A 13,740-nucleotide genomic window follows, 5' to 3' on the forward strand; every position below is an offset into this window, starting at 1 on the left:
CCTGATTGGTTGAGATTGGCTTCCAAAGTTCACAGGAGTGCTCAGTTTCAAACAAAATGCTGCAAATCATGAACACATCGCGTGATTTCCGTGAAATTGTGCACCCACATTCCCACTAGGCCGAGGACGAAATGCCACATGAACAATTTCAACTCAGCCTCAAGGTGGCGCTATAACTGGCCGAAAAGTGTTTTTACCTCTAACTGCACGGATCTGTGGATAACTTTGTATGCCAACTCCCTAGAGGCCAAGGAAAAACCTTTGCCTGGAATTTTTCACATCTGCTCTTTATAGCGCCACCAGGAGGCCGACATATGTAAAACACATTTTCTATTATTACTCCTTCAGATTTTATCCAAATTTCACGCAAATCGGTACACAATACACTTGATCTCCATAGTGATGTGATCAAGACACGTTTGTTTGATTTCTCATATTCCATCCTGATTGGCCACGATTGGCTCCTACAGTTTTCAGGAGTAGCCCGCTTTGTACAAATCGCCACAACTCCTCAACGCAGCGTCCGATTGCGATGAAACTGTGCACGCATATTCCCACTTAGGCTGAGGAAGAAATCCTGGTGGAGACCTGTGCCCAGAAGGGCACTTCTTCTAGTTGTTATTATTTTAAAAAGAATCACGCTCGTATGAAGTGAGGGGCGCCCACTGTGGCTGGCACATGTCAATGAAGTCAATGGGCGTGAGATTGGGCTGAAACTTTACGCACCTATGGAGATTACTGCCATGTGTGCATGGTGCTCTTGTCTTGATTATTGCAGTGCTTGTTTGCAATCTGCTGTGTAAATCCTTTTGGAGGGGTGCTAGCCCCTCCTATGTCCAGCTTTTAGTGTGTGTGTGTGTGTGTGTGTGTGTGTGTGCACAAACCTTGTCCTACACAAATATTAAATTCCCATTGACAATGAATTGGCAATTTTACGTCATAGTGTAAACACAATAATTACGTAACACACAAACATTGATATGTTGTATAGGAGGCCGCTAACCCCTTCTATGAACAGCTTTTGTCCCCACACGTCTCAATATTTGCCATTGATAATGAACGGAATGATGTAAATTAAACATTAAACGCCATTGACATTGAAGGGAAAACTTATGTCATATGTAAACGAGCAAATAGGCTAACAAATCACATGGGAGCACTTGGCCAATATGGGACCACCTTATGTACCTTATGTAGCAATATGTCAAATCTCCGCTAACATAAATTGATGTACTATGACGAGCGCCCCTCATTTCACACGGGTGTGATTCTTTTAATTTGGCACAGTATAAAAACAATACAATAAACATACAAATATAGAAAAGGGAAGTTAGGCCCAGGCCGTAGCGTAACGGTCTGGGCACCGGACTGGTGATCCAGTCGCGGTGTGCCGCGGGTTCGACTCCCGGACCCGACACGGCCTTTACCGCATGTCATCCCCCCATCTCTCTCCCGTTTCCTGTCAGCCTACTTTCTATCCCTTAAAAAATCAATAAAGGCGTAAGCCGCAAAAAAAATATCTTAAAAAGAAAAGGGAAGTTCAACTCTCAACTGTCAGTAAGAAGTCGGTGATGATGATGTACGATGATAAGAGCACCCCTCAGTCACTTCACATGAGTGTGATTTTATTTTATTCAAGTCTTTTTTGAAGGGAGCTGTAGCCCCTCCAAATTATGCATCACTTTCCGAACTTACGTCATGGGGCAGCCTAATTAGAGCCTAATTATAAATTCCCCGTCGCCAGCCAAGTCTATTGATTTTAATGTTTGTTTAGAGTAGTAAATGACAACACAAGACGTCATTGGGGTGATTTAAATACTTCCCTCGCTGCGCCCCTCACTTCACACAAGTGTGATCTTTTTACCTAACTTGAATTACATCATTTTCTTCCCTTACCCCCTGCTCCATAGGCTGCTATTGTAAATAATAATTTGTTCTTAATGATAATTTGCTAGGTTAACACCTAGAACGCCCGGGGGTATTTGAAACCATTAAATCAGGACGCCCAGCGATGTGTTTCTTCAGGGCCCATTTCAAGGTGCACAAGGCACCATCTTGGATGTAGCTGAAGTAGCGGGAGATCATGTTTTCACACTTGTATGTTTGTCTTTCTGTCTGGGCTTAATCTCACAAACCTCGACCCAGCCTGCATACCACTGATTGTGTGAGCCTTTCTATTTTGTATTTATTTTTTCATTTTGTTGGTTTTAATGTAAAACATGGAGTATGTTCTCTCTACGTGCTTCTGTTTAACACAATTGTATTTTTCATCTGTGCAGACACAACACCAAAGCACCAGTCACAGTCCAACATGGGTCAGAAGGGAACGCCAAACTCTGCATCTAAAACCAAAGACAAAGTAAACAAGCGGAATGAGAGGGGTGAGACTCGGCTGCACAGGGCAGCGATCCGCGGAGAGGCACGCCGCATCAAGGAGCTCATCAGTGAAGGCGCTGATGTGAATGTAAAAGACTTTGCAGGTGAGACGCCTTGCATGCTTGATAAAAAGAGCAAGATAAAAAGCGTTGGAGAAACGGACTTGAGGTACAATTCTAATTGGAACAATTTTGTCCGTACACCGAATCTCGTCTGCAAACGTTGCAGATCTACAAAAGGTCATTTTGAGCTTGTAGATCAGCATTTATTATTTATTCTTCAAGAGGTTAATGCACACATGGACCATAGCTGGGGTACGGATTTATGACATCAATGTATGAGACACGGAAGGGGAAAGCTATTACTAGGGATAATACACACCCGTTACACAGCCTGTATACCATCAGGGCGACAGTACACAGTACCTTCTCTGCAGGCTAGGGCTTCAAGATTGTTTGTTCCATATAGGACTTATGAACAAGCAGGCCCCATCTCAGTTCTGTGCATAAAATGTAATTGACTGGTAGCCTTTTGTTAGGATGTGTTTATTTTATTGTCAATGTATTGTGTGATCTGTTTGTATTGACTGATGGCAAAAAAAACATATTTGCGAAAGCACAAATAAAGTATATTTTGTTAATACTTTTCATTGGATCGATATTCATAAAAACCTGCACACAGACTCAAAATCTTTCAGAAATGCTTAAAATAACTGATATGCAAGCTCACAACGTTGAGCTCGTATCTGGGCTATTTTGGCTCCTTTCATATTGTGACAGTGTAGTGTAGTTTGACGAAGGAGGGCATTAATTTACGGAAGGAAAAAACAACTTTGAACTTTATGGTGATCCAAGCTTTCTGCCCGACATTGACCTTAATGAATATATTTCTATGGCACTTGTCATATCATATCCAGGCTGGACTGCATTGCATGAGGCGTGCAACAGAGGGTACTACGATGTGGCCAAGCAGCTGCTGGCAGCCGGGGCCGAGGTCAACACCAAGGGTCTGGATGATGACACCCCTCTACATGATGCATCAAACAACGGTCATTTCAAGGTTAGAATGAACATTTTCCCTAAATATTGTATTGTGAGCACACAGCCCTGGTATGGCGAACCCTGATTAAGAGACTATTACAGCATTTTGATTGATTTTATTAGGATTCAGACATCATCCTAGGACAACATGAGGCACTAAAGAAACCAGAGGATAATGCTTAAAATAGGATATTCCCTCGCTGTTTTCCCTGAAACTACAAGCGCTGTCCGTGGTTTTGATCATCCATCCGTGGTTCCATCATCGCATCACGATTGAAATATTAACGTTGTTTGCCATTTTTTGAGGGGCGTTGGCACCTCCAATACCAGCTTTCCGGGTTTGTGTGAACACAAACATTGGCTTGTGATTCACACAATATTTTAATTGAATTGGCTGAGCAAAGTACATATTGAAGACAAAAGTGAGGGCAGAAGAGTGATGACGCCAAAAGTCATTGGCTGGAATGACATTTGTGATGATTTGATTGGTTGAATATTGAATTTGATGTATGATGATGTATGATGATAAGAGCGCCCCTCACTTCACACTGGTGTGATTTTTACTATTTTGAAATACATTTTAAAATAGTTCAACTAGCCGATCTACATTGACACATTGTGAGATCGGCTATTTGAACTATTCAAAATTGTTTTTCTAAATGGTAAAAAATGGCAAATGGGTTTAGGCATAACGCGCAAGATATAGCCCTTAAACCCTAATTGCTCCGCTCCCCGAGCACTACCATCAATGGCTGCTCACTGCTCCTAGTAATAGGATGGGTAAATTGCAGAGGACAAATTTCACTTATGTGCAAATATATACAGCGACAAAAAACAGCCCAAGGAGTGAGGAGCCTGCAGCACGCTCACATCTAACGCCACACGTCTGTGGCCGTGCGATCTAAGTGAGACACACACACACAAACCGTACATTTTTAACGAAGGCAGACAGCCATTATTCTTTGGCCACTGACCGTGTTTTTTCCGTGCTGGGCAGGTTGTGTGGGCGCTCTAATCGGTCCATCGCATCACGGAAAGGGAAACTGCGAACACCCACAAAGCTGGGTTGAAAACGCAGAGGTAAAGTCAGTGACGTAACACGGCCACAAAGCACAGGCGTAAACGGCTACTTTCGCATACTCTGCATACGTCACGGTCTATGACTTGGCCAACCGAACTAAGTGTGCTCTACTCAATTGTATATATAGATACAGTATGTGTGTGTGTGTGTGTGTGTGTGTGTGTGTGTGTGTGTGTGTGTGTGTGTGTGTGTGTGTGTGGTGTGTGTATTCATCCCTCTATCTATAATTTATTGGTGCGTGTACTGTCTCTTACATTCTGTAATCATTGTCTGTTGTTGTATTTTAGGTGGTTAAGTTGCTTCTACGGTATGGAGGGGACCCACGTCAAAGCAACCGGAGAGGTGAAACAGCATTGAAGGTTGCCAACTCACCTACTATGCTAAATCTGTTGTTGGGGAAAGGCACTTACACCTCCAGTGAAGAGAGTTCATCAGGTATGTAGGCATAGATAATTTGCACAAGCCATTACGGAAAGAAGAAATCAACGTGTTGATTTGAATTGTGTATTGATTTCACTTTGTCTTCTCTTCAGAATCGTCAGAGGAGGAAGATGCCCCATCGTTTGCCCCATCCAGCTCTGTCGATGGCAATAACACAGACTCAGAGTTTGAGAAGGGCCTTAAGCTGAAAGGGAAAACCGGCATGGACCCTCCAAAATCTGCCACCACCACACCTGTCAAAGACGAATATGAGTTTGATGAGGATGATGAGGATGAACGTGTCCCGCCTGTGGATGACAAGCACCTCTTAAAGAAGGACTTCATCCGTAAGGAACCCATGCCCGTGCCCGTGCCCGTCCCTAAGACGGCCAACAGCCTCGGCTCCATACCCAAAATGGAGGTCAAAACCTATTCCAAAAGCAACTCGCTCACACCAAAGAAAACTGTTCGGCGGATTATCTCTGACAGTAACAGTTCTGACGAGGACGATAGGACGTTATGTTTTACGCCAACCCCCACGCCTCGGCAACAGGCCCAGCCAACTAATACTAAGACCAGAGACTCTACCACACTCAGCTCCAAACAGCAGAAAGATAAAAATAAAGTAAAAAAGAAGCGGAAGAAGGAGACAAAAAATAATGTCAGTAAAGAGGTCCGTTTTCCTAAAGTCAATGATAAGTTCTGCACGTCAGACTCTGAATGTGGCGACATGGAGAGTGAGGACTCGAATAAGGGCTTGAATAGTATAAAGGACTCCTCCACTACGAGCCTAAAAGAATCCTCTGGCTTTAACGCATCCTCTTCCTCTCATGGTAACCCGAACTCTCAGAAACAAGCACCATCACTAGCGGAGCAGCACCCTAAGCAGTGGAGGACAGACGGTTGGAAGACAGTGTCGTCACCTGCGTGGTCAGACGTCAGCTCCATGTCCGACTCGGTCAGGACACGGCTCTCCAGTGAGTCCGACTATTCCTCGGCAGACTCCAGTGTAGAGTCGGTTAAACAGGTGAAGAAAAAAGCACAGGAGAACAAGAAGAAAAACAACAATGTGCACAGCAACACGTTAGACAAGAAGGACTTCTACAAGAACTCCAATGCAGACAGTACAGTCTCAAAAACCGATGTAGATGGTAAAGTATTGAAAAAACATAAAGTGAAGCACAAGCACAAAAACAAAGAGAAGGAAAAGGAGAAAGCCCCCAGTCTAGTGCTCAATCAAGACATGAATGAGAAGTTTGTCAAAAGCTACTCTTTTGATTTTGATGATTCAAGGCAAAAGCCATTAATTGTCGAGAGTGAATCTCCTGCTGAAAGCAAGGTCAAGTTGTCCAAACATGAAAAAGACCATCTGAAAAAGGAGGAACGGATCTCCAAAGGCAAGTCTGAGGACAAGGACTGGTCATCCGGAAAAGAGTTGCAGAGAGCTGTCAAGGAGGAGAAAAATAAGAAGGCAAAAGAATCCAACAAGGAGAAGGTCAGCAAAGAGGAGCGCGAGAAGCCTGCGAAAGCTGAAAAAGAGAGAAATGTCAAGGAGAAGGATAAACCTAAGGAGGATAAACCGAAGGCTCACAAAGAGGACAAAAAGAAGAAGTCCAAGGAGAAGTCCTCCTCAAAGGCAGATAGGAAGGGCGACCTGAAAGAGGAGAAACATCTAAAGGTGGACAAGGAGAAAAATTCAAAGGAAGAGAAGGAAAAATCTAAAAAGGAGAAGATTCTGAAGGAGGAGTCTGAGTATGAAGGCTATGATGTCAACAACCGCTTCCTAAATATGGAAGACACCAAGCTCAGTGCCTCAGACGACCACCACGACAGATGGGCCTCAGACATGACCTCTGATTCCTCCCTCTACGAGGAGGACAGCTGGGACGCTCCTGTAAAGGAATACAAGGAATACAAAACAAACAACGCTGTTAAACTTATTGTTGAGACAGTGAAAGAGGAAACTAGACGGAAAGAAAACAAAGTTAAAGATAAGAAGTCAGATCATGCTGAGAAACGAGCAGAGAAAGAAGTCACAATCAAGAAAAAAGAGAAGGAATCATCAGAAAAGGTAAATGAAAAGAAAAAGGACTGGGTGGAGAAACAGAAACTGAACTCCGGCCACTCCGTTGAAAAGGAAAAGAAGCGAAAGGAGTCAACAGAGGCTGTCAAGGAGAAGAAAGAGAAGGACTCTGTAGACAACAACCGAGAACGTAAAGACTCTTACGAGTTTACGAAAGAGAGGAAGGACGCAAAGATCAAACAAGAGTCTGTGAGAGATGACTATGGCAACGATGCTTTCTTCAAAGATATGGAGTCTGCTGGCAAAACATCTGATATCAGAGAGAGAAATCACTCTGGAAAAGAGAAAGAAAAGAAGGGAGATGGAGCCGAGAAGAGAGAGAAGACAAAACCTGACAAGCACAAGGAGAAGCCTAAAGACAGAGGAACTGATCAGGAGAAGGAGAAGGAGAAGAGTGAGAAAAGCTCTGCAGAGAAGGCTGTTAAAGAGAAAGACGCTGACAGGGGCTCCAAAGACAAGAAGGAGGGAGCCAAAGACAAACATAAAGATTCTCACAGCAAAGACGGCAAAGACCGGAAAATGTCTGTAGAGCAGACCAAGGACAAAAAAGAGAAGACCTCTCAGGATAAGCATGCTGACAGGGAGAAAGACTTCTTGGAGATAAAGAAAGAGGAGAGAAAACCTGAGAAGGTCCGGGAGAAAACTTGGTACAAGATAGCTGATATTTTCACGGATGAAAGTGATGATGAGGAAGATAGCTACAATGGGGGTGTGGCCAAGTTAAGCGACTCGCTTGGTCTTTCCGACTCCCACAGGAAGGACTCCACACCTGATCAAGATGAGCTGGATCACTTTCCATCAGAAAAAGTGAGAAAATACTCAGTCGAGACCAAACATGCAACAGAAAAGGCAAAAGAGAAAGAACACAAAGATAAGAAGAAGGAAAAGGCTGGATTTGACACAGGCAAGGAGAGGAAAGGCTCCCTTGAGAAACATAACAAAGACAAGAAAGACTCTGTTGATGCGAAACACAAGGACAGGAAAGACCGAATGTCAGTGGACTCAAACCAAGACAAGAAAAATAAACAGAAACTGCTGGACAAGAGGGACGTGAGTGAGGAGAAGGCAAAGAGCAAATATAAGGACAAGCAGGATCACTCAAAGGAAAAGAAACCCTCAAAAGGCAGTGGAGAGAATGAAAAGTCCCTCCTGGAAAAACTGGAGGAGGAAGCCATGAATGATTATAAAGATGACTCGAACGATAAGAACAGTGAAATGTCCTCAGACAGCTTCACCGACCGGGGTCATGAACCAATCCTCAGTAGTTACTATGACTCCTCCATCAGCCTCCCAGATGTCCCTGAGGAGAGGAGAGACTCTTTATCCATATCTACGCCACAGGACAAATTCAGAGAGAAAGAGAGACACCGCCATTCCTCTTCCTCCTCCTCCAAGAAAAGCCATGACAAAGAGAAGGAAAAGATCAAGAAGGAGAAAGTGGACAAGCGTGATAAGGCGGAGGAGATTAGAGAGTCCTATGGGCGTAGGGAGAGCCAGCCCTTTGAGAAGGAGACCATGCCTCTAGAGGCAGACCCTTATACGTTCCCGTATGGGTCTAAGGCCGAAGAAGACGACTTTGACAAGACTTTGGAGTTTGAGAAAGAGATGTCCAAAAAGGACAAGGATAAAGTGAGTAGTGTCATCAGTGACAAGATGAAGGACAAAAAGAAAAAGGAGAAACACAAGGAGAAAATAAAAGAAGAAAAGCATCAAAAGTACATTGATGGCTTTGGGTCATTCAAACACTCCAAGGATGATGTCAAATCGGGGGTGAAAGAGAGTTCACAGGTCACTGTTCTGAAAGACAGGTCAAAAGAAGAAAGCCCAAAGTTTGACCTTAAAAAAGACAGAAATAGGGATGCAATCGAAAAAGACACCAGGGTGGACCATACAAAGTCCAAGGTTAAGGAGGAAAATGAAAAACTCACTCAATCTAAAGACCCTGTGCGGAAAGATATTCGCCCACGTGAAAAGCTTCTGGTGGACGGTGATCTTAGACTTACCAGCTTCGGTCAGATGTTAAGCAAGAAAGACCAGGAGATCGAGGAGCGCCACAAGAAACATAAAGAAAGGATGAAACAGATGGAAAAGCTGAGGCACAGATCTGGGGACCTAAAGCTGAAGGACAAAACCAAGTCCACAGAGGAGGTGAGGAAAAACCGCAATGAGCTATCGACGAAGAAATCTAACAGCCTGGAGTCTGCACTCAAGGAGAAGAAGCTGAAGGATGTCTGTCTCCCATCCCAAATGATGTCTCCTGACAGGAAGTCCCAGCCCATCGACAGCCAGAACACCAAGGACTGGCTGGCTGGTCACCAAATGAAAGAGAACCTCCCTGCCTCCCCCAGACCAGACCAAAACAGACCAACAGGTGTCCCCACACCAACTTCTGTCATCTCCTGTCCCAGCTATGAGGAGGTCATGCAGACTCCTCGAACCCCCTCATGCAGTGCTGAAGATTACCCTGACATCATGTTTGATGGTCTGGACTGCCAAAACTCCTCAGCTATGACCATGTCGATGAACGCCTGCTCACCATCCTTCTTTGAAAGGTATTAAAAGACACACAGTCATATTAGTGTTACCAGCATTCATATAGAATGACAGCTCATTTTCCTAACTGCTACCATTACATTTTTCTTTTGTCATTATAAACCCTAACAGCCTCCCCTTCTTTCCATCTGTTTGTTTTCTAGCAGGTACTCGAACTCATCCCATAGTTTCCAGGAGGGCACCTGTCTGACCCCAGCTAAGAACCTCCAGCTTCCCCTTGTCAGCCGCTCTGCATCATCAGACGTCCGTCGACCCTTGGAGGATGAGTTCAAGGCGGTTCAACCCTTCCTGAGGCAGCAGAGTGCTCAAGGGGGTTCTGAATTTGAGGCATCGGCCTCTCACCCTCCAGAGGAGAAACCGGGGCCTATGGACAGACTGGACTGTATGTCCCCGTCCTACTTCTCCCCCATGATGCTCTCGCCCCGGATGGAGTCGGCTCACCCAGCCCCAGACACAGCAGCATCCACCCATGTTGGGTCAGAGAGTAGTGAACACCTCCCCGAGAGCGTATACAACAATTTCTTACTCAAGCCCTCCACACCCATTCACAGGCCGGACCCGCAAGAGCCCTGCTTGGACATTGCTGCCCCGCCGACTCCAGCTCCAGCTGCTCTTCCACCCCTGGACATCGATGACATCTCTGAGCCTCACCACAGCGAGCCCAGCCTCATCGCTTCAGATCCCGTTAGTGGCACTGACTACCTGCCCTCCCTTCCCGAAGAGCAGGACGAAGAGCAGGACGAAGAGGAGGAGGAGGAAGAGGAGGAGGAGGAGGAGGATGAAGAGGAGGAGGACGAGGAGGACGAGGAGGAGGAAGAGGAAGATGAAGGTGAAGGCGATTTGGATGAGAGAGTAGATGGAGATCATTGTCCAGCAATGGAGGAGGAGCCAGAACAGGCGAGAGAATTGTGTTCCTTCTCGCCTCAGGTTGAAGACCCTCTTAGGAAGAGCTGGCCTGCTGAATCCCCAGAGCGACAGGCACCAGAGGTCCACCAGCTCACCCCGCCACATCCTCCATCCAACCTGGGTGAAAACTCCTGTGAGCACAGCATGGGCTGGAACTCTGAGATCCTTCTCAAATCTCCCCACAGGACATATGGGGAGATAGAGGCTGCTGTCTCCAAGATCACCAGTCCATTCTCCCATTCGGACGGTGAAATGCAGCATATGCCCGGTCACCCCTCTGTGACTCCCCCATATGCCTCCTACTCCAGGTCTTACGTACCCGACACTGACTTTGATGAGCAGAAGGAGGCGGTGGCTGACATCCCTTCTCCAGAGAGGCCTGACACGGCGATAGACAGTGAACCCAACTACATGAATACGTCGTCCTCCTCCACGAGGCTGGAGTCCTTCTTCGCAGACTGCAACAAGTCTAGCACAGAGGAGAGCCACCCGATGGACACAGAGCCACCATGTGTGGGTCCAGACAGCAGACCCACTTCCCATGGCTTCACCGCCACTGATGAGAACCACATGGCTCCCGCTGTGAACCATGAGCCCGTGGTCCCTTGGGCAGACCCCGTCGTAGACCCCTTCTCTGCAGCTGTGGATGAATTGGATGACTTGGGGCCTTTTTCTCTGCCGGAACTCCCCCTCCCAGACAAGGCAGAGGAAGCTGAGGCTCGAGAACCAGAACTAGCAGACCACACCAAAAGCATGCCAGCCCACATTCGACACACCATCACAGACCATGAAGATCCAGACTTATTGGAGCTGGACTTACCGAGCCTGGCTAAGGCTCCATGCCCCTCTCTAGGTTCAGGGCTAGGGGAATCAGCTGGGCAAGATTTGGTTGTTCCCTCTCCAACTACCAACTTCCAGCCAGAGTTGGAGCCTGAGCCTCAGAGTGTGCCAGTCAATTGCTCACTGTCCCTTAAACCGCAACAGATGGACGTGTTGGAGGGCAAAGGGTTATACGACGTACCTGATGAGACCGATGGCAACATGCTGTATTCACCAGTGAACTCTGATGCCAGCCAGCAGCATCACAGGCACATTCAGGCCCTTACTGATTTACAGGTCCCTCTGGATCCAGTGGCTGTTGTCAAGCCAGACCTGAGACAAGAGCAGATGCCTGAGCCTGCAGTGGGACCAGTGTCCTGCAGTCCACTCCCTCAGCTCCCACTGGCGGTCACCATTTCCAGTACAGTAGACCTGTTAGACACTCAGGAGACCACATCCAAGCTAACAGTCACCCTGACTGCCGTGTCCACAACCACTGAAGTCCCCAAGAAGATGGAGGAGATCCCTCAGAGGATGACCCGCAATCGTGCCCAAATGCTGGCCAATCAGAGCAAGCACAATCCCCCAGCTCCTGCCGCAGTCACTGTTCCTCCTCCTGCCAGCGTGATGGTCTCACCCGCTATTACGACCCCCGTAACAACAAGCCCGACTGTAAGCATTACTCCGGCTCCCGTTCACGTCCCGTCCCCCACCTCAGCCCCTTGCTGCCTGTCCATAGAGAAGGATAAGGAGCCGACGCTCAGTCTCTCCTTGACCACCCCCAGCTCCACCGTGGTAGTGGCCCCACCCACTTTGAGCCCTAATCCTGCCCCCGTGGTTATCAGCAAGACCTCAAAAGGTCGCCCCCCGCCTGTGGAAGAGGAGGAGTCTCAGACCCAACACCCGCGGAAGAGGAAGTTTCCTCGTTCGGCCGGAGCGCAGGTCCAGGTGGCGCTGGTCAACACGGCCATGCAGCAGACCAGGGAGATGATCCAGCAGACGTTGGCCGTGATCGTCAACGCCATCAAGCTGGATGACATTGAACCCTACCACAGCGACCGCTCCAACCCGTACTTTGAATACCTGCAGATCAGGAAGAAAATTGAGGAGAAGCGGAAGATCCTGTGTTACATCACTCCCCAGGCCCCGCAGTGCTACGCTGAATACGTCACCTACACAGGCTCGTACCTGTTGGACGGGAAGCCACTCAGCAAGCTGCACATCCCTGTGGTGAGTAGCAGTCCCTTTTCTACAAAGAGAATACACAAAAGGTTTAAATCGTTAGCCTGACTGACTAATAGAACACACCAGGAGTCTTTTCTAGACATGCATGGTTCATTTAGTTAAACTTGGAATCACAACACTGCAAACCTTCTGTAACTGAACAGTGAGGTGATGTTTGTGTTCTGTTCACAGATTGCTCCACCACCATCGTTGTCAGAACCTCTGAAGGAGCTCTTCAGGCAGCAGGAGGCTGTGCGGGGAAAGCTGAGACTACAGCACAGCATTGAGAGGGTATGTCACACACATGCTTTATAGTTTCCAATTGTTTCCTCATTCCATTGCTCTTTCCTCCACATTGGCACACACTGGGAGTGTTATGAACAGTCCTTTGATCAAAGATCAAAGAATCAATGTAATAGAAAAGTCTGTGAGTGGCGTACAATCAGAAATCCATCTCGTCTTACTCTAATGAATCAACTCTGATGATTTCTGTGCATGGTGATTTCTTTGTTGATCGAAAACCATTTCCATTAACCGAATGTCCTCTCTCTCTCTCTCTCTCTCTCTCTCTTTCTCTCTCCGTCTCGGTTAACAGGAAAAGCTGATTGTGTCCTGTGAGCAGGAAGTCTTGAGGGTCCACTGCAGAGCGGCAAGGACAATAGCCAATCAGGCAGTACCATTCAGTGCCTGCACCATGTTGCTAGACTCCGAAGTGTACAATATGCCAGTAGAGAGCCAGGTGCGACAGAAAGTAAATTATACCTCTTGCTTCTCAGTGCATCATTCGAAAGCAGTCAGCAGCACATTATAAGTGTTCAGTCTGAAACTATATAATTTATTAGCTATTCTTTCATATTCTGTGCTCCCAGGGGGACGAGAACAAGTCTGTGAGAGATCGCTTCAACGCTCGCCAGTTCATTTCCTGGATCCAGGATGTGGATGACAAATACGACCGCATGAAGGTAAATGTTAGAATATTGACATTCACTTTGCGTGGTACAATAGAGGGTATGTGCATGCATAAAGTGAATGGGAAATCGAGTGGCAAATTGAGTGGCTAAGTGAGTTTAACGTTGTTTAATGCAATCAGATAGGACTTTTCTGGTTGGTTGTCAAGGCCAGGAAGTTTTTCCCCCACTCAGTAGGTGTTCCCGCATTAGCTCCGGGTATGATGATGATGTCACGTGCATACCCTCTATAATGCTTATACACTACCAAAAGAACATGTGAGCGCCGCG

General features: G+C 46.6%; 1 protein-coding gene across 4 annotated transcripts in view; it reads left to right on the plus strand.

Moving 5' to 3' along the window:
- ankrd11 (ankyrin repeat domain 11) overlaps positions 1–13,740 on the plus strand; it is a 194,890-nt gene that overhangs the window by 176,089 nt on the left and 5,061 nt on the right. Inside the window, exons 6-13 of one of the 4 annotated variants that reach the window (XM_083792479.1) lie at positions 2,280–2,480; positions 3,293–3,435; positions 4,785–4,932; positions 5,031–9,552; positions 9,697–12,508; positions 12,695–12,793; positions 13,098–13,253; positions 13,372–13,464. In XM_083792479.1, the coding sequence (XP_083648605.1) occupies positions 2,280–2,480; positions 3,293–3,435; positions 4,785–4,932; positions 5,031–9,552; positions 9,697–12,508; positions 12,695–12,793; positions 13,098–13,253; positions 13,372–13,464 (8,174 nt within the window). The remainder of the gene's footprint in view (positions 1–2,279; positions 2,481–3,292; positions 3,436–4,784; positions 4,933–5,030; positions 9,553–9,696; positions 12,509–12,694; positions 12,794–13,097; positions 13,254–13,371; positions 13,465–13,740) is intronic. The other 3 variants (XM_083792481.1, XM_083792480.1, XM_083792482.1) reach the window with 3 other exon arrangements.

The sequence above is a fragment of the Protomyctophum parallelum genome (assembly GCF_964188405.1).
Source record: "Protomyctophum parallelum genome assembly, chromosome: 2".
Classification (NCBI taxonomy): domain Eukaryota; kingdom Metazoa; phylum Chordata; class Actinopteri; order Myctophiformes; family Myctophidae; genus Protomyctophum; species Protomyctophum parallelum.